The sequence below is a fragment of the Delphinus delphis genome, chromosome 8, assembly GCF_949987515.2.
Source record: "Delphinus delphis chromosome 8, mDelDel1.2, whole genome shotgun sequence".
Taxonomy (NCBI): Eukaryota; Metazoa; Chordata; class Mammalia; order Artiodactyla; family Delphinidae; genus Delphinus; species Delphinus delphis.
The window spans coordinates 62,426,583-62,447,132 of NC_082690.1; the positions used below are offsets into that span (position 1 = coordinate 62,426,583).

The 20,550-nt window shown below is 52.9% G+C and overlaps 1 protein-coding gene across 1 annotated transcript in view; it reads left to right on the forward strand.

The window, feature by feature from the left end:
• DNHD1 (dynein heavy chain domain 1) overlaps nucleotides 1-20,550 on the forward strand; it is a 65,498-nt gene that overhangs the window by 37,275 nt on the left and 7,673 nt on the right. Inside the window, 18 exon segments of the mRNA XM_060019674.1 lie at nucleotides 1,938-2,065; nucleotides 2,167-2,365; nucleotides 2,737-2,831; nucleotides 3,368-3,575; nucleotides 4,961-5,086; nucleotides 5,394-5,491; nucleotides 5,596-8,491; nucleotides 8,692-8,869; nucleotides 9,040-9,232; nucleotides 9,463-9,751; nucleotides 10,912-12,511; nucleotides 12,705-12,913; nucleotides 13,114-13,318; nucleotides 13,394-13,496; nucleotides 17,237-17,386; nucleotides 17,636-17,818; nucleotides 17,944-18,375; nucleotides 18,592-19,063. Coding sequence (XP_059875657.1) covers nucleotides 1,938-2,065; nucleotides 2,167-2,365; nucleotides 2,737-2,831; nucleotides 3,368-3,575; nucleotides 4,961-5,086; nucleotides 5,394-5,491; nucleotides 5,596-8,491; nucleotides 8,692-8,869; nucleotides 9,040-9,232; nucleotides 9,463-9,751; nucleotides 10,912-12,511; nucleotides 12,705-12,913; nucleotides 13,114-13,318; nucleotides 13,394-13,496; nucleotides 17,237-17,386; nucleotides 17,636-17,818; nucleotides 17,944-18,375; nucleotides 18,592-19,063 — 7,764 coding nt within the window.

Consider the following 20,550-nt stretch of genomic DNA (forward strand, 5'->3'; position numbering starts at 1 on the left):
CTAGACTGGCTGCTGTACTTGAGGGGAAAAAAATGCTATAGGGGACATTACTAGGCCAACTGACAAAACTGAAATATAGACAGTAGATCAGATAAAAGTATTATATCCATGTAATATATGAAGTTGATAATTGTACCAACGTTGTAGAAGAGAATATCCCTTTTCTTAGGAAATACACACTTGAGTATTCAGGGGTAAAAGGACATGATATATGTAACTTAGTTTAAATAGTTCAGAGAAGAATTATGCGTTTGTGTGTGTATACACACCTGCCCAGACACCCACAGGGCATGTAAACACAAATGGTAAAGAGAATAGGTAAAATGTTAACAAAAGGTGATCTTGATAAAAGGTATACAGGAATTCTTTTTACTATTTGTTTTTGCAACTTTAAAAAGTTGGATAGCATTTCCAAATAAAAAGTTTTAAAATGCAATGGAATTTACGAAATAGATAATCCTCAAATTTGTCTTTATCTTCTCGTGTGTCTGGAGATACTATGTCTGCTCCTTCTTACAAAGAGAGTTCTTTACTTGCTCAATATTTAATGTTAAGACAACTGCTATCAAACATTATATGGGGGGAGTTCCCTGGGGGTCTTGTGGTTAGGCTTCGGAACTCTCTCACTGCTCTGGCCCGGGTTTAGTCCCTGGTCTGGGAACTGAGATCCTCAAGCCTCGTGGCACAGCCAAAAAAAAAAAGATTATATGGGTTTCTAGCTGCATCTTTTGAGTTCAGACAAAGGAAGATTTTATTAAAGAGTTTAATTTACTTTGTATGTGTGGGTTTTGGGTTCTGTTTTGTTTTGTTTTTTGGTTAGATCGGAGCTCTGATAGCCTCGTGATTCTCAGACCTCCATGATGGATGACACATCATGTAAGATGCATGGTTCTCAGCATTTGGGTGTAGCTTTTTCACTTTTTCTCTCACTCAAGAAGGTACAGTGGAATTCAAGTGAATGAGGATGACAGTTTTATTGCAATATTCTTGAATCTGGTCTGATGTCTTTTAAGTAAATTGCAAACCTCAGTACTATAATTATTATTAATAACAAATTATTTTTGACACATATCTCAAAAATGAATATAAATTTTGGTTAAGAACTAACGCAGAAGCTTGTGAGATGAAGGGAGGGAATAATGGTCAGAGACAGACACGATAGGGAGTGTCACCATTTGCCCCTACGGTCCTCCCTGTGGGCCAGATCCTTTCTCATATGCATCTCACTGAACTCATTCATTTGTCCAACACATATTTGTTGAGTGCCTACTGTGCACCATGCGTGAAGTATATCAGTGAACAAATGACAAAACCCTTGCCCTCATGAACTGAACGTTCTAGCTGGGAGAGCAAGACAACAAATAATAAACATAAAATATAACCAAATGATGGAATATGTTAGAAAGTGATAAACAGTATAGAAAAAAAGTAGAGCAGGTTAGGAGGGGCTGGGAATGCCAGGGAGGGTGGCTAGCAGTTCTTAATGAGGTGGGCTGCGTAGGCCTCATTCGGAAGGTGATACCTGAGCAAGGACTTGAATGTGGTGAGGGAGTGAGCCATGTGGTTTTCTAGGGGAAGTGTGTTCCAGGAAGAATGAACTGCCCGTCAAAGGCCCTCAGCAGGAGGGAGCATGCCTGGTGTATCTGAGCAACAGTAAAGAGTGTGGTGTGGCCAGAGTGGCATAAGTGAGACAGAGACTAATAGAAGAGGAATCCTTCCCTTTCATCACTATCACATTTTCCTAGATATTCTTTCCTTGGACTAACTCTCCCTTGGATTATTGTACTGAACAATTTTGGACAACCACACCCGCCCCGTCCCTGGCACTTTAAGGACCCTCCCTTCTGTCATTATGGGCTCTTGACTGACCATCCCCCATCATGCCCCCACCCCCAGCCCTGCACATAGCCTAGGCCTCATCAAGCCCTATCCCACAGGGGACGAGAGTCCTGTGCCCTTGCCAGCCTGTGGGACCCGTCCTATTGTGCAGCAGCAGCGCATCTGGCACCTGTACCGAGTCGTCTCTGAAAGTATCAGCGAATGGAAGTGCATGGCTTTTGCCAAGGTGCTGACACCCTCCCTGGACCCCCTGCCTGGGAGTGGAAAGTCTGCATGGGTCGGGGTGGGGAAGGGTCTCCAGCTGCCAATGTGCCTTTCTCCCTACAGTTCAATCTGGCTATGGCCCAGGAGAAGACAGATGGCTGGCTGACAGAGGCGGCCCAGATGAGTGCAACCCCGGGGCTGCACAGCCCAGTTCTGCAGCGCTGCATGCACGTGCTGGAGGAGTTCTGCAGCCTCCTGCCATTGCTCACCAGGCTGGGCAGCCTCCAGCTGCAGAACGTCAACTTCCAAGCCCTCCTGCGAGGTGGGTTTGGGTAGAGTCAGAAGGGAGGGGAAGGGAAGGACGTAGGGTTTGAACAATGGGACAACTAAGTTCCCTATTGCTCTTTTTGGAAACACCTTTCCTCCCCAGGTTGCCCTGGCCTTCCCTCACGGACCACAGCCTCCTTTCCCCCACAGGGACAAACATTCTTAACCTCTCACACTACCATGTGGGTCCTCTCTGCTGACTTGGGCTGGGCTGGGCTGGAGTCTTACCTCTGGACTGAATTGTGCTCTGGACCTTAGGTTCTGGGCCCTTGCCTCTGTGTCGTGCTGTCTGGGAGCTGGGCTGGGCTGGGCTGGACTCTGCCAAAGACCGAGAGCTGCTCTGACTTGTTGTCCCTCCCCCTCCAGACTTAGGTTTAGGCGATCTCCACAACATAGAGCTCCTAACAGTGGGCCAGCTGCTCTCTTGTCCCCTGCTGGAGTTTACAGATCGAATCAACCAGGTGGGCTCACCCCCGCTCTGCGCCCACAGAGGAAAGGTGGTCCAAGCCCAGGTCCTGTTTGCTAAGCTCTAATAGAGCCAGTTAAGGCTTAGCAGCCCCTTGAGACAAGGGGGACAGTGGGTGTTGGCTTGTAGTGGGGTGGGGTTGAGATTGCTAGCCTGCCTGGAGGGTATGGGGATCTGATGGCTAGTTCCAGAGGCTCTGTGACGGAAAGTATGTCCCTTCCCTCCCAGGGGAAGGAAATGGGTGGCAGCCCTGAAGTTGTGGGCACACAGGATGGCAGATGTCCCCTGGCCCAAAAGAGCATGAGCTGACTGAGGCATTGTCTGCTCAGCTGGAGCCTTGCAAAAAAGTGGGTTTCAGGGCAGCAGCCCTAGGTCACAGTGTGATGCTGGTGGCCTGTCTTTGAAGCCTGATGGTCCCACTCTCCATCTCTGAGACCTCCACTCTCCTGGGCCCTGGCCCTTGAGTCCCAGCTCCAAGGCTATCCCCTGAGCCATTAGCCAGTCCTGGTTCCTGAGACCCAACTGTTCCAGATCTGGCAGTGTGAAAACATACGGACTCGTGCCCAGGAGGCCCTACTGCAGCTGCAGCGGGCCTGGGAAGCACGACAGCTGCGACTGCTCAACTTCATCCTGCATGTGCCGTATGAGCCCCCAGCTTCAGAGCGCTCCAAGAGACAAGCGCCCCGCAGCCCCCAGTGGCAGGTGGTGGGCAAGGATAGTGGCACCTTCATCCTTTCAGGTGAGACCCAGCCCTCGTGGCCCAGTGAAAGCCCCTGCTGCTGGGGAACGTATTCATCCCCCAAGCCCTGCCAGATCTGGCTTCTCTAGCCGGGGCCCCCTCCCCCCTGGACAGCCTGAGCCATCAGTCTGTTCTGAGACAATATCTTCCATGTAGCCCTCGTACAGTCTTAATCTTCTTGGGAGCCCCCCATCCACTCCCTCCCACCCAATGCCTGGCCTCTTCAGCAAAGGTCCTCCCCTTTCTGGGTGTGCTAAGAAATTCCTCGTGGTCACGTCTCTCCAGCTTTCAATGCTCTGTCCTCTAGACTGCACCCACTCATTAATTCCTTTGTCATTCCCTCATCAAACTCACCTGCCTCTTCTGAACCAAATGCAGGGGACTCTGAGATTTACAGACCGAAGTCCCGTCCCTTGCGGACTCCCAGTCCAGTGAGAGAGGGACAAGAGAACAGAGACAGGTGCATGACAGAGCACCTAACTGAGGGCAGTAGCATCTCAGAAAGAGGACCAACATCAAAGGACCGGGAGAGTTAGAGAAATCTTCCCTTCCCTTAGGCAAAGGCCTCATTCTGACTTCTGAAGGAGTAGGAGTTTGCCAAGTTTGCAAGGGGAGAAGGGCATGCCACTCAGAGGGAGCAGCATATGTACGGGCACTCAAGATGGTACAATTAGGGAAGTAAAGGAGAAATTCTCTTATCCAGCCTAATTGAAACCCAACTGGCAAATTCAAAAAGTTAGTTAAACAGGGAAATCATAAAATATGCATACATGGCTTAAGATTTTTATTTTAGCTTAAATCATATAATGTACATTTATTAACTAACCTTTTAATCTAAAGACGAGGTTTTCTTTGATTTGCAGTCAAGTGATAGAAGCTCCTCACTGCCTTTCTTGCGTTAATACATCATCTGCTATTTCCACTTTCAGTTTCTGTAAAGTTGAGAAGTGACGTGAGGACATTTGTAAAGCTATCTGAATCCAGAACTTTTCTAGATTTTTATTATAATTTCACAATCTTAAAAAATCGCCTTGCCTATATCTAATTTAATATCATGTTTTTATTGGCTTACTGAAGCCCTTCCATAGTTTCCATAGAACCAGCAACTATTTTGCCACCCATATTTCAGTGGTTAACATGATATAAGATTAAATTCTGTAATTAAAATTATAACTCACACAAACGGAACTCACGTAAACAAGTTTGCAAACATACTCTGACTCTTGGTGAGCATACTAGGTTCAACTAGTAGAAGCAAAAAAGTTTGTGTCGTCTAGAGAGTAGTTTGAGATCTGTGAGTTTCAGTGTATTTTGGGTATCAGTCACCCCTGCCCTTGCCCCATCTGACTGCCAGCTCAGCTCAGCTCGAGCCCACTCTTTCTTAGATTACAGCAACCTGCAGGATTCTATCCAGGAAAGTCTTCAGGTGTTGTTCAAGTTCCTGGCCACCCAGAAGTCAGGAGACTTAAACAAAATGGCTTTGGAGTGGGTGACTATCATGCATGGCCTGAGTGAGTGCAGGCCTCTAGCTGGGCTGATGGGTGGGTCCTGAGGTGAGATGGCCCAGAGGGATGGGGAGAGAGGTCGGGGGTGGGTGAGGACAGAGTGAGGACCTCCTCCAGGGCCACTTCTTGGGCTGAAGTGACCAGGTCTTTATTCACGCTGCAGGTTTTCTCTCCTTCGAGCAAGGTCCCTGGGTCCTGCTGAGCAGAGTTTTTTGGGAGTGGGGCATCCCAAGAGGGCAGGAGCAGGCTGGACCCCCTTGCAGAAGCTGGAACCCTAGTCTCCCTCCAGTGTTCCCCTGGCTGCTTCTCACAGGTGCCCTGCTGCAGGTGTGGGTGACTTTTCAGCAGAAGTGGATCTTTTTGAATAAAGTTCTGCATGAGATGAAGATCCAGTTTCCTAGTTCTGACCTGGTAGGGAAGGGGGTGTGTGGCAGGGTGGACAAGTGCTACTGGACAGTGGGGCTCAGGGCGGGAGGGGGATGCCGCCCTCACTCTCACCTTCTCTCTCACCACAGCACTCCCGTTTCGAGGCCGTGGACGAACAGTATCGGACCCTGATGAGGATCTCTGTAGCTGACCCCCTGGTTCTGTCACTTATAGTGCCCAGTGCCAAGCGGAGCCCTTCTTTCCAAGGCCAGCAGCTGCAACAGCTGCTGCAAGCGGGCTCCGTGGAGCTGGAGGGCATCATCGTGGCTCTGGAGAGCGTGCTCTATGCCATATGTGCTCACTTCCCCCGCCTCTTCTTCCTCAGTGGCAGTGAGCTGGTGGCCCTGCTAGCTGCCCCGCTGGAGTCCTGTGAGGCCCAGCTATGGGCACGACGCTGTTTTCCTCACGTGCATGCCGTGAGCTTCCAGTCCAGCCGAACTGATAGAAACACGGATGACCGGGAGTCAAGCCCAAGCCCAAGCCCACAGACTCAGGTGGAGGCGCTTGCAGTGCTCGGGGCAGGTGGGGAGGAGGTGAAGCTGCCGGGGTCCCTTCCTCTGCATTCAGATCTCCCCAGGTGGCTGGCCTCCCTGGAGCAGGGTCTGCGTCTGGCCCTGGTGCACTTGCTGCAGGACTGTGTGGCTGCCCGTCTTGCTCTGGGCCCATCCCTAGACAAGGCCTTCAGGCAGCTGCCCCAGCAGAGCCAGTCGCCCCCGCAGATGTATGTCCAGCACTGGCTGGACCTAGCCCAGGCCTTCCCGTGGCAGTGTGTGCTGGTGGCAGAGGAGGTGGTATGGCGGGCCAACATGGAGGAGGCTCTGCTTGAAGGGAAGGCCCCGGCCGCGGTCCCCATGCACGTGCGCAAGCTTGACGTACTGGTGAATTTTTTGCGGGCCCGGAGGGCCTCTCGGGGTGAGCAGCCCCTGCCCTCTGTCCGCCAGACCAGCCTGCTTAGTGCCCTGTTGGTCATGACAGTGACTCACCGGGATATAGCACAGCTGCTGCAGGAACGCCAGGTCAGTGATCTGACGGACTTCCACTGGGCCCGCCAACTCAAGTACCGCCTGGCTTCACCCCACACCGCTCCCCAAAGACCCCTGCAGAGTCCCAAGTCTCTCGCACCTACTGAGACTTCTCTGTCACCAGCTGCATGCTGGATAGATGTGCTGGGTCGGTCTTTCCTGTACAATTACGAGTACCTGGGTCCCAGACTGGGGTCTCTACCCAGCCTGCTTCCTGAGCGGCCGGCCCTAGTGCTGTTATTGGCCCTGGAAGAGGTGGCCTGTGGGACCCTACTGGGCCCTGATGGTGTGGGCAAGGCAGCTATGGTGAAGACGCTAGCGCAGGCCCTGGGGCGCCAGCTGGTGGTGGTGCCCTGCTTGCCTCAGATAGAGGCCCAAAGCCTGAGCAATTACCTGAACGGTGCCCTGCAGGGTGGTGCCTGGCTCCTGTTAGAAGCAGCTCAGCGCTTGCCCCTTGGCTTACTCTCTGCCCTGGGCCAGCGCTTGGCCAAACTGCGCCACCTCTATGCCCCACTGTACCAGGAAGCTTCCCGAAGTACCAGCACCGTTGACCCCGCCCACCCCCAGCTCCTCGGCAGCGGCTTCTTTGAGAAACATCACGTGGACGTGCGCCTCGGCTACGGCTGTCTCCTGACACTGCGTGCCCTGAGCCCTGCCGTGCCTGCCAACCTGCGCCAACTACTGAGGCCTGTGGCACTGACACTGCCTGACCTGCGGCAAGTGGCAGAGCTGACCCTGCTGGGTGCGGGGATACGGGACGCCTCCCGCATGGCTACCCGGCTATCCAAATTCTTCTCCCTTGAGCGTGAGCTGGTGTCTGGGCCCCCGCCCTGCCGCTTGCCCCTGCTCAAGAAGGTGCTGGAAGACATGATACAGGCTCTAAACGTGACCAAGGGGGATCCCAAGTCCAAGCAGCCCTGCAGCCTAGCCGCCATCGAGGAGGCCGCCCTACTGCGCGCCCTGCTGCGCTCCCCGCTGTTCAGCATCCCGGATGGGGTCCACCTGCGCAACCTCCAAGAGCTGCTCTGTGGGCTCTTCCCTGCCGCCAGCGAGGTGCTGGCAGAGCCTATAGCCCCCGGGCTGAGGAATTCACTGCTGCTGGAGGAGTTGCAGCAAGGAGGCCTGCATCCCAGCCCTGATATTCTGGGGTCCCTGGAGCAGCTGAGTCAGGCCCTGGGCCAGGCCTCAGGTGTCTTGCTCCTGGGCCCCGCAGGCAGTGGCAAGACCACATGTTGGCGCAGCTTATTTAAGATCCAGAATTGGTTGGCAGCCATGGAGGACCCCTCGACCCAGAGCTGCTGCCAGCCTGTGGAAATTACCCACCTGTATCCCAGTGTCCTCAGCCCCCAGGAGTTCCTGGGGTGGCTGGAGGGCCCCTGCTGGAACCACGGTGTCTTCCCCAGGCTGCTTCGTGAAGCCAGTCGGTGTAAGACTGTGGGCGCAAGGGGGCAGGTGCAGGAATCAGTGGGGATTCATCACTGGATAATATGCGATGGGGCTTCCGGTGGTGCTTGGCTGGACTCCATCACTTGCCTCCTGGGTGACCCCCCCCAGCTTAGCCTCCCCAATGGTCAGCAAATAGCACGACCCCCAGGTACTTTTCTTCTGATGGAGGTGGGAGATGCGACAGGCATGTCTCCCACAGCGGTGGGCCGCTGTGCCCTAGTCTGGTGCCGTGGGGAGCAGACTTGGCAGGCTATGCTGAGCGCCCTGATGGCAGCCCTGCCCCAGGAGTACCACCTGCAGCTCCAGACTGTCACTGAGCTCAACCACCTGGCAGAAGTGCTGGTGCCTGCAACGTTCCGATTCCTCACCTGCCAGGGTGCCAGCTCCCTGCTGCAGGTACATGGGCAGCAGGCCGTTTGCCCAGGTGTGGCTGAAGTCACCAGCTTGGCCCGCATCTTGCGTTGTCTGCTTGACCCACACCTGCGCACAGATGAGAAGGAGAAGGCCCATATCCCAGGTGAAGGGAAGGGCTGATGTGAGAGCTATGTGGCCTTGAGGATAGCTGGGATATAGCTCGAGCCTGTGGCCCAGGTTCTTAGGTGGACTTGGGCCTGGGGACTGAAAGTGAAAAGTAATAGCCAACCCCTACTCTCTTCCCCCAACTCCCTCCCCTTTTTCCTCCTGGGGCTCCGATTCTGGCCGTGGTGACCTTTGCAGAGGACCTCAGCTATAGTGACCCTGTGGCCCGAAGCTTCAAGTCCTCGAAAAGAAGCTCTCTGAGCCTGTACCAGGTTGACAGTGACGCTGTGCCTCGTAAGCGCAGGGAGCACTTGCTGGCTGTCAGCAGCTTTCTTTTTGCTTTGATCTGGGGCTTTGGAGCCCACCTTCCCTCCAGGTATCTACAGGGATGGGGGATGGGGCATGCAGAGGGCTGAGATGGAGTGAGTGGCCCATGGGAGTCAAAACCCAGGTGACATTGTTGGGGGAGGGTGGAGTGTGTGAGTGTATCGCAAATGGAACTGTTGTAACTGTCTGACACTTTTGCCTGTATGTCCATCTGAGCAGGCTCTGGCCCCTCTTTGATACCTTCCTGAGGGATTCTATTAGCTGCCTCTCCAACTACCCTGAGCTACCAGCCTCAGCCTTGGTGTTTGATCTACATGTATGCCCTGAAGATGGGACGCTGGCCCCCTTCACTGGCCAATACCTGCGCAGCCGCATCAAGGGAACTCAGGGCACCTTCAACCCTTCTCCTCAGGTGTGAGGACAGTGGGGCAGTAGCTGGGGCTGGGGCTCAAAGAGATATCCTGGGGCGGTCCATGTCCTAGGCCTACCTGCTCCCGTTCCTTGAAATGTTTTCACAGTCTCCAGAATGCATGCAGTGTTCTGCAAATACAGCCTTAACACAAGATTCCTAGACCTTTACTTTCGGCTAGATCGCTGTGCTAACCTGGAGCTGCCACAGTAAGCCCTGCTCCTGTCCTATAGACCGAACGGCTCTTGTACGTGGCGGACCTGCTTCTGTCAGAGGGACACCCGGTGCTGCTGGCTGGAGAGGCAGCCACGGGGAAGTCAGCCTTTGTGCACGTGCTAGTGGAGCCACAGCACCCTTACGTGTCCAGCCCCATCCACCCTGCCGTCAGTCCCGCCCACCTTCGCCTCCTGCTGAGCCGGGGCGTCCAGGGCCAATCACAAGCCAGCCCGTGGCCTGGGCAGCACGTGGACTGCAAAGGCTTTCTCCTCTTCCTGCTGGAAGATCTGCACCTGGCTGCTTCCGGTGAGGAGCTGGGAGGAGGGAAGGTGTCATTGTCGTCTCTTGAGACTGGAAAAGCCCTAGCAATATTCGACTCTCAAACATATACCTACAGACCAAACTTCAGTGTTCCATTCTTAATATCTTCTCAGTCTACGTACGCTCCCTGAATAATCCTGTCCTTTGCGTGGCCTCATCCACCATCTCTATGCTCTGACTGCTAAATCTCCGTCTCCAAGATCCCCTTCTAAGCACCAGATCTGTCTATCTAACAGTCTGCTATATGTCTCTACCTGGTTGTCCCATTGACACCACGGATCCAACTCTGAACTCATCATCCTCCCCCAAAACCCTGCTCTCACGTGCCCTCTCAGTACCTGGTACCACCATCCATCCAGTCACTGTAGCCAGAAATCTTGTTGACATCTTCCCCTCCCTCACCAATATCCAGTCACCATGTGTCTTCATTTTGCCTCCCAAGTATCTCTCAAACCTCTCCAACTATTTCTGTTCCATCTTCCCTGGTTCAGGCAGTCATGACCGGGAGCTCTGGCAAATGCTCTTCAAGGTTTCTTGTGATGAGTCTTTCTTCTGTAGATTTTTATGCTCTATCCTCTAACTGGATTCAACTTTGTAACGCAGGCATCCAATAAGTTAGGCTTCCTCTAGCCTCTGGGATCGCCATCCTCTCGGCCTTCTCTCCTGCATTTATCTAGCTAAATCCTACTTATTCTTTACAAATAATCTCAGGCAGTATCTCCTCCAGGAGGTCTGGGCCTCCAGGCTAGGTTCGATACTCATCCTGTGCTCTGTACAAAAATCTATGACAAATATGGTTTTATGACTGTACGTTTACTAGCCTGCCTCTTCCATCCCACTCTGAGCATGTTTCCACCAGTCTCGGTCTCCAAACCTTCCTACTCATTAACCTTCAGTTAAGGAATATGTAATTGGTCTTAGAGGTAGGATTTGGGGCAGAAGAGGGGGAAAAAAGTCACTCACTCCTAAGGAGAGTGCAAGGGAGAGAGAAGAACTTACCAAGTCCCAACACACCAGATGCATAAAATTCCTTAGAACCCCGTGTGTGCCAGGAGCAGACCCAGTGAGGCAGGGAGAGGAAGAGTGGGGTGACACTGTCATGCGGACTTACGCCTGTTCTCTCTGTTATTCTTCACGGCCCACAGACCCAGAGAAGAGCTGTCAGCCGGTGTTGGAGACTCTGCGCCAGGCCATAGACGGCACCGTGTACGCCCACAGCACCTTGGAAGTGCAGACGCTGCAGCCTATAGTCAACTTCCTTGCCACCGCCACAGTGCCAGGCTTCTGCGAGCTCCCGCTGTGCCCACGCCTCTCTCGGCTCTTCACCGTGCTGGCCCTGGGCAGCGTGACCCTGGCCACGCTGCTGAGCAGGCACGTGCCCAGCATCCAGGCCTGGCTCGAAAGCCTCCCCTCTGTGGAGCGGGAGAGTGTTCTAGCAAGAGCCCTGGTCCAGGCGTCGGTGGAGGCCTGGGAGGCGGTGCGCAAGCGCTTTCTGCCCTCACCCCTCCGCCCACACTACCGCTTCTCCCTGCACTCTGTGAGCCAGCTGCTGGGCAGCCTGCAGCTGCTGCCCATCAGGGTGGGCTCCCGGGCTTTTGTGGATTGTCCCAGCCACCAGGAGCACCTGCGCCAGGTGTCCGGCCTATGTGGCACCCGCCTGGCAGTCACGATGGCCACGTGCAACATAGTGCGTCTTTGGTTGCATGAGGCACAGAGAACCTTTTGTGACCAGTTGAGCAGCCCCGGGGAACGCTCCTTCTGTGCCAACCTGCTCCTAGAGGTAGCTCAGAATGTTTTCTGCTGTGGGCCAGCGCCCCCGAGCCTGGGCAAGGGCTACGAGGAGGAGGAGGGGGAAGAGCAGGTGCCTGGAGTGGAGTCCGAAGGGGAGCTGGACCAGTGGGGGGACCTGAGCGACAGCGGCAGTGAGACCGAGGAGGACGAGGACCCGTACTGCCTGCAGGTCTGCACAGGCTCCGTGTCCAATGATTCAGCGCCGTCCAGAGCACCAGTAAAGAGGGTGGCCACAGGGAGCCTAAGTCAGAAGATAAGCCAGGAGGAAGGCACAAGGACCTCCAACTGCAAACTCCAGCTGAATAATAGAGCCAAGAACTGGTGGCAGAAGACAAGCCAGGTAGACGTGACCTCCCCGCTGTTGCTCCAGGTGCTACTGCTCTGCCCCCAGGAAAAGCCCTCAGACCTGGTCTTCAGTCAGGAACTGACACTGCGGTCCAACTCGGAGAGCTCCAACCTGTACGTGGAACGGCAGTGGGTGAGCCTGGAGGAGCAGCTGGCCACATCAGCTGCGCAGCTGAAGCTGAGCCCCCACCTGGCCCGGTGCCACTCGATGGCCCGGCATGTGGCCCGCCTGGTCCGGGTGCTAGCCAGGCCCAGGCAGCATGGCCTGTTGCTCTCGGGGGCTCAGGGGACTGGGCGCCGTACTGCCGTCACTCTGGCTGCTAGCATTTGTCAGGCCCGCCTCTTCCATCTGCCACGTGGATCAGAGGAGGCCGTTCTCCAGTGTCTGCGGGATGCCAGCTGGCATGCTGGCGTGTTAGGCCAGCCAGTGGCCCTGCTGGTGCCCAAGGGTGTGGATCTCACTACCCTTCATCGCCTGCTGGCCCTGGCAACCTCAGGCAGGTTCCCTGACCAGTACACAGAGGCAGATCTGGACAACATTGAAGAACATCTCCCCAGGGACAACCTTAGTGTCAGGCAGAACGTCAAGAAGGAAATGCTGTTGCAGAGGTGAGGCCCAGAACCCCAAGCTAGGGGCTGCTCTGCCCTTGCCCCACCCTGGCCAGAGGCCCAAATCCCCCACACAACCTAAGGGCTGATGTGAGGGCACAGAGAGCAGGGCTGAGGCGTCAGGTTGGGATGGGGGCCTCGATGGGCAAACAGGGATAAAGGGGAGGACGGTATCTGAGCTCCTGCCCCACAGGTTCTACCAGCAGGTGTGCAGCCACCTGCACATGTTCATCCTGATCGGAGATGACCAGGCCCACAAACAGCTGCCTTCCACCCTTTTCCTGAGGCTCCTTCAACTGGCCATCGCCAGCACCGACTGCTACGAACCCTGGGACCAAGATTCCCTGGTCAGTGTGGCCCAGCGCCATCTGGAGGGGGCTCAGAGCCCACCCCTTGATGACGGTGAGCCCTTTTTACCTGTCCTTGCCACTCATCTTGACCAGGTTCTAAAAAGGATTATTACTTAGGTCAGTCTCTCTCTCCAGAACCTAGCTGAGCCCCCTTCACCTTTTCTGCCCTCCTTCCTGAGCCAGGAGAGAGGGTCTCTGTCATTTCTTCCCCTACGAACTCACAAGTCCAGGCTAAAGCCATGCCTGTTGCAGACTTCTTGAAGTGCCCAGACCTTCAGGCCTCAATTCCCAGTGTGGCCAAATCCATGGCTCTCATCCACCTTTCGGCTGCCAGCTACCACCGGCACCTGTGCCCGGAATTGCCTCTCGTCACCCCCAAGACCTTCCTGGACTTCCTGGACAACTTCGTGCTGCTGCAGCAACAGATGACCCTGCAGATTAAGAACAAGGCCCAGCGGTGAGTGGCCCCATTCCCTCCCCTGTACCTCCTTCTGCTCCCTCAGGTCCACTCACTGGCACACTGTGTCTTCAGGATCCAGGAAGCCCTGGGAATTCTGAGGATGCTGATTGAGCAGCACAGTGCCCACGCCCACCTGGTCGTCAGCTTGGAGCAGCAGCTGAAAGACTCCCGCAAGGTAAAGGGGAGAGGATTTTGAGGCGTGCACAGTAGGGTCAAAGCGGGAGCCCAAACGGGGACTTTGGAGGAACCATACAGACTGAACCTTAGTTCTTGTCTCCTGAGAGTCCCCCTTTCCCCAGGGGATCTCTCTAATTCCTGCCACCTCCTCCTTTAGAGCTCAGGCTCAAAGTTCCCCATGGCACAGCTGAGATCGGGCTGGTTCCTCTAAACACGTGAAACCCAAGTGTCCGCTTCTTGTTGTCCCTGGTACCTTGACTGTGTGAATTTCAGTATGCTCCCCAAGCTCTCCAGAGATCCCCGTTGGGGATGGGGCAGGATTACATCCTCAAGGTCCCCTCTCATTGTAATCCTCTTTTCTCCTGGATTCTCTGTCACTGCTAGTTGGCACACCTCCTGTAGCTGTCCTCTCTTCCCATGCTGCTTTGTCCCTGCACGGCTTCCTTCCACAAAAGCACCAAATACACAAATATATACACTGTATATATATAAATATACACTGTTATGTACAGCGGATGGGAGATGGCTGTGGGGGCCATTTACATTCTAGAACAGAGCCAGAAATAGATTAAATGGCATACTAGACCTCAGTGTCCTGAATTTTTCTCTGTCACCTTCCTCTACAGGGCATTTGCTAGTGACGGACTTTTCTATCCTCCTCCCATCTCCACAATACTGTTCCGCAATGCTATTCAGCCACCCCACTTTCCCTTTAGAGCTCCCCAAATACAGTGCTCATGTAATAAGAGATTTTTCTTTCTAGTCCAAACCCTAAATCCTGTTGCTTTCTTATACAGAGCAATTTTCTTCTTTGAATAAACAAACCGCTCATATCTGGCTAAAACTGGTAGCAATGGGGTCATCACACCTTCTGTAGTCAAACTCTCTTAGTTAATAGTGTTTTCCTAAAATAAAGAGACTTTTTTCTTTTGTTTTTAATAAGAGGAATTCTGAAATTGCATTTTCTTTTTCCTTCCTGCTACACAAGATTTTTTTTTTTTGGTACGCGGGCCTCTCACTGTTGTGGCCTCTCCCATTGCGGAGCACAGGCTCCGGACGCACAGGCCCAGCGGCCATGGCTCATGGGCCCAGCCGCTCCACGGCATGTGGGATCTTCCTGGACCAGGGCACGAACCCGTGTCCCCTGCATCGGCAGGCAGACTCTCAACCACTGCGCCACCAGGGAAGCCCTACGCAAGACTTTTTGATGAAGTTTCAGGGATAACTACAGTGAAGTAAACTAGTGATCAACTTATGAGCAGATAATCTGAGTTACTTTCTACTGGACTTTCAGGGCTTCCAGCTCCCAATGCCTAACCCGCCTCTTCTGATGGGTGCCCTCAGGGCTGTCATCCAGTGTTACGCAACTCCGGGGGCATGGCTTACATTGTGTCTAAGTGCACGTATCTACTCCACATGTGTTCTGTGCAGTCCTCATAGTACTGGTGCCCGCCTACCATCAGCCACAGAGGATCACTAGCTTAGATGAAACATGAAGACTCAGTTGAGATGCAAAAAAATTGAGACGTTCATAGATGGACAGGAGTCCTCTTTCCCATGTTTTCCAAATTCCAGTTTCTTGTCTTGGACCTTACGTTTTCCCAAAATGGATAATACCAGGAATTGTTGATATGGCTTAGGGACGTTATTATTCTTTGATCCCTGGGTCAGTTGCATCAGAGCACAACATAAGAACCCCCAAATCTGGATATGAGATTTTCGTAGGCTCAGGGGCACTCACTCAACAGCCATAATGGTGTGTACTTCTTTCAACGTTGTCTACCTCAGGAAATGGCCACCATCCACTTAGTGAATTAAGCTAAATCCCAGGAGCCATTCTGGGCCCCTCCATCTCTTTTCCCTCTCATATTCAGTTGGTTCATTTATTTATTACTGTACTCAGAAAACTTAATTGAACTCCATACTTTTTGTCCGAGCACTCATTAATATTTTTGTCCATGTCTACATCTATGCTTACATCTAGATAGGTAGACAGAATTTTCGCCTCAACTTTTCTATGGAGGCCATCCTTTCTTCCGTTTTACAGATGAGAAAACTCAGATCCAGAGAGGTCAGGATGAGAATTAAATGAGATCTTACATGTAAAGCACTTCAAAGTGCCGGCACATAGCAAGAGCCCGATAAATGTTATCATGTATTAGATTGCCTCCTAATAAGAAAGATAAGACACTGTCCTTGCCTTCGTGGTGCCTAGTTTACTGGAAGATATAGGCTCATGCAGGCGATTACAAAACAGTGTGTTATGACAGAGCAAGTCCAGGATACTCTGCAAGTCCAGCAAGTCCAGCAAGTCCAAGATACTCTGAAGTATCAAGAAAGACTTTCTAGAGAAAGCACAGTGCCACACAGTATGTAACACAGAGGCACGTGTAGAACACGGCAGGTGTTCAAAAGCATTCCTTAAATATGTAAACGAATGAATGAAGTATCAAGGTCCATACCTGAAGGTTAGGTAAGATTACGTATAAAAGGGTTTGGGAAGAGTGTCACAGGCTGAAGTAACAGCAGGTGCAAAGGCCCACAGGCAAGAGGATGTGTGTCACGTTGGAGGAGCTGAAAGTCAGGAATGGCTGGAGAGCAGAGTGCTGGGAGAGGAAAAGGAAATCAGGTTGGAAAGATGAGTAGAGGCCTCCTGGTCATGGAGGCATCGTAAACCAAATGAAAAAAGTGGCAAGTGTTAAGGGACCTGATGATATGATATTTGGCTTTGAGAAAACCAATTAGGCTGCAGCATGAAAAGCCAGTTAGAGGATGGGAGTAGGAGTTAGGAAGCCAGTGCAGAAGGTCAGGAGTGAGAGAGCATGGGCGTGAATGATGGCGTTGGGGATGGGAGTAGATACGAGAGACGTTTAGGAGGTGGAACCAAAAGGCCTTGAAGATGGGTTGGGTTTGGGGGACTAGAAGAGATGGAGTCAGGGTAACAATTAGGTTTCTTCCTTGGGAAACTTCCATGTACTTTGCCGCAGTTCTCTGAGAAAAGAACACACGAACAGATGAGTAAGATTGCAAGAGATCTGACGAGGCACAGCTAATACGTTCACTTCTGGACACGTGGAGTCTGAGGGGCCTGTGAGACACCAAAGAGGAGATTCCCACTAAGCAGATGGATACGGGGGTGTGGGTCTTGGGAAAGAATCTGGCTAGATATACAGATTTGGAAGTTGTTAAGGTATAAGTGGTAATCAGAGACATGAGATTAAGGAGGATGCCCAGAAGTGTAGGCTGAGAAGAGACGGGGGCCCTGAAAACATTTCTGAGAAATATTTAAGGGATGGCACCGGAAGAGACTGAGAACGAGCAGCCACAGAAGTTGGAGAAAGACAAAGAAGAACATGGGCTCATGAAGGTCAAGAGAGGAGAATGTTCAAGAGGGAGGAGCTGCCTTCTGCGGCAAATGCCACTGATGGGTCAAGTAAGATGAAGAGTGTAGCCCAGTGGTTAAGTGTGTAGGCTTTGTATTCAGATTTCCTGGGCCTGTATGGTAGGTCAGGAGAAGCACCCACCCACTCGGGGCTGCATTACTAGATGTATAACTCACAGATAAGAAAATGACACTTTCAGAGCTCAGCAAGTATCTGTGGCCTATGTGGAGTTCAACTTGGTCACCCTGACTATCGAATGAGGAGTATGCCTGAGTCCAGGCCCATGGGGTCTTCCCTTGGGGTCTTCCCACCTGGCCCGGGATCTAGAGCTACAGAGCCTGAACTCTGTTCACAGAGCCTCGGCAGACTGCATCAGCAGCTAGACCAAAACAAGCTTCTGCACAAGCGGCAGCTGGCAGGGTGTCAGCAGCAGAAGAACCTCATTGAGAAACTGACCAAGCAGCGGGATGCCCTGCAGGCTCAGCATGAGGCTTTCCTGGAGCAGGTGGGCTCTTCCTGCTGCCTGCCCTGCACTGCTCCTCTCTTGGAAGAGGACAACCCCTCACAGGATGCCCAGAGGAGAGGATGGGTTGACTTGTCATGAAGTCTCCTGGGGGAGGGGGTAAAGGTAATAAGATGGCTTGGGGTGTGGTCCCTTTGGGGACCCTAGGAGAAGATGATCCCTCCTGGAAATACATTGAAGAAAGAGGACTTTCTGGGAGCTCACTTCAAGAGCCCATCTCTCCTCATTCAGATGGGCAAGGCATTCCTGGGGCCCCTGAGCCAGCTACAGGTGGCTGACTTTGAGGAGATACGGAGCTATCGAGTGCCACCAGAATCTGTGGTCCAGGTGACTGATGCTCTGTGTGACCTCTTCCACCGTGAAACAGGCTGGGCCAGTGCCAAGCAGCTGTTATGCACTGAGGACTTTTATCAGGTAGGGAATGTGGGGCGCCATGGAGGAGGATAGTGGAGGCATGGAGGGGAGACTTGGCAAGGCTGTGGGGCAAGGTTCAGAGCACCTATGTCTTCCCCCACCCTTCTTAACACACACTCTCCCAGGAGCTGGTGTTCTTCCCTAAGGAGAAGATGACAGACTCAGAGATTATAAAGTTAAACCTAGCTCTGAAAGCTCCAGGCATGAGCGATGCAGCCTTGCGAGCAGTGAGCACACCTGCAGCACGGCTGGCAGCCTGGCTCTGGGCCGTTCTGGACTACGGGCTGGCACGGCGCCGAGGGCTGCCCACGGGCCTGCTGTTGCAGCAGGCGGAGGCGACACTGGCTCGGGAGCAGGCCCGCCTGGGCCAGTACCAGTTCCAGGCCCAGGAGATCCTAGCGTACAGTTTGGCCCTGTCCAAGAAGCTGGAAGATGCCCAGGCTTCCCACAAGCATGTGGCAGAGAAACTCGGTCAGGCTCGGCGTGGCCATCATCACAAGTGGCCCATCAAGGCTGCACTGCTCACGCCCATGCACTCCTGGACTACAGAGCTCCAGGTAGCCAGCCTCTCCTAGGCTGCCCCCTAAAGTTCATTTCTGCACCACAGTCCCACTCCTCTGCTCCTCCCCGTGCCCTCACTGCCTTCCTCTGTCCCACTCTGCCCTCCTTGCCACGCTTTCCTCCACACCCTGCCTTACTCCCTCTCTGCCAGACCCTCTGCCTCTACCCTCCCCGCTGGCCTACACACCCTCCGGTCTTCCCTTCCGCACCAGAAGTTGAAGGGACACTGCACGACTGTGTTCGGAGATGCTGTCTTGTGTTCAGCCGCCATCAGCTACCTGGGTCCCTTCCCACCAATGCGGCGCCAGGAGCTACTCGACAAGTGGCTGGCTCTCTGCAGGGGCTGTGAGGAGCCGCTGGGCCCAGATGACGTGGCACAGGCACTGAAGCAGATGCAGAAATCTGTCATCACGCCACCAAAGAAAGCCCTGCTCTCCACACGCTCTCCCTTCAGCCTTCTGGCCTTGCTGAGCTCTGAATCGGAACAGTTACAGTGGGACCGAGACCTGAAGCCCCAGGCAAAGTCAGCCCGCCTGGAAGGCCTGCTTCTGCGAAGTTACACTCACTACTTCAGTTGCCGTTGGCCCCTGCTGCTTGACCCCAGCAACCAGGCCCTCACCTGGCTGAATCCACTGCCTCTAGAAGAGGCTGGATGCTCGGCCACAGGTCCCACCAAAGACAGAGGTAAAGCCAGGGAGAGTAAACACAGTGCATCTTGGGTGTCTGAGCTGCCCAACACTCTCAGCCACATGTGCTCTTCCCTTTCTTAATGAAGACACTAAATTTTTATGGCCAGGGTATCCCAGATTTCATCAGCCAACACGATATTTTTAAAAAATATTTATTTATTTATTTTGGCTCTGCCGGGTCTCGGTTGCGGCACGCGGGATCTTTAGTTGCGGCACGCGGGATCTTTAGTTGCAGCACGCAGACTCTTAGCTGCAGCATGCATGCGGGGTCTAGTTCCCTGACCAGGGATCGAACCCGGGCCCCCTGCATTGGGAGCACGGAGTCTTACCCACTGGACCACCAGGGAAGTCCCCAGCCAACATGATATTAATAAATTAGGTCACATTTACATTTGGGGCCCATATTGCAATGATTCTGAATCTACGTGGCTGACCGTGATCCGCATCCTGATCTGCTCAGCACTATTAGAAACTTGAACTACAACTCAGAGCTTTACTACCCAAATTTATCCAATGTTCAGGAATTCTGGGGAAATATTTCTATTGGTCCTGCTTGGATCAGGGACCCATCTGGGTAGAGCATCGGAGGGAGCATTTCCTAGGGGAAGGGAGAGTGTTTATTTCCCAGAAGAAGGGGTTGAGGGTTGTACTGGTAAGAACAATAGACATCTAGAATAGAAGGCGTATAATTAATTTGTCTGTAACACGGGCTCTATAAGCAGACTATCTGGGTCAATTATCTGTCCTTTGCTAGCTGTGTGACCCAGGCAAGGTATTTAACCTCTCTAAGCCCAAGTTTATTTGCCAATAAAATGAGGGTCTTAATTATACCCATCTCATAAATTGTTGTGAGTATTAAGTAAGATAATTCATGAAAAAAGAGTTCACACAGTGCCTAAGACATAATAAGTTCTCAGAAACATTAGTCATGGGCTTCCCTGGTGGCGCAGTGGTTGAGAGTCCGCCTGCCGGTGCAGGGGACACGGGTTCGTGCCCCGGTCCGGGAGGATCCCACATGCCCCAGAGCGGTTGGGCCTGTGAGCCATGGCCGCTGGGCCTGCGCATCCGGAGCCTGCGCTCCACAACGGGAGAGGCCACAACAGTGAGAGGCCTGAGTACAGCAAAAAAAAAAAAAAAAAAAAAAAAATATATATATATATATATATATATATATATATATATAATGCCTCTCCTCAAGAACTCTGCACAACTATACTAGTTGTGGCTCACGGGCTCTAGAGTACAGGCTCAGTAGTTGTGGCGCATGGGCTTAGTTGCTCCACGGCATGTGGGATCTTCCCAGACCGGGGCTTGAACCCGTGTCCCCTGCATTGGCAGGCAGATTCTTAACCACTGCGCCACCAGGGAAGTCCCTGTTTTTTGCTTGTTTGTTTGTTTGTTTTTTGATATTGAGCTATATGAGCTGTTTGTATGTTTTGGATATTAATCCCTTGTTGAAAAGATATATGCACCCCAGTATGC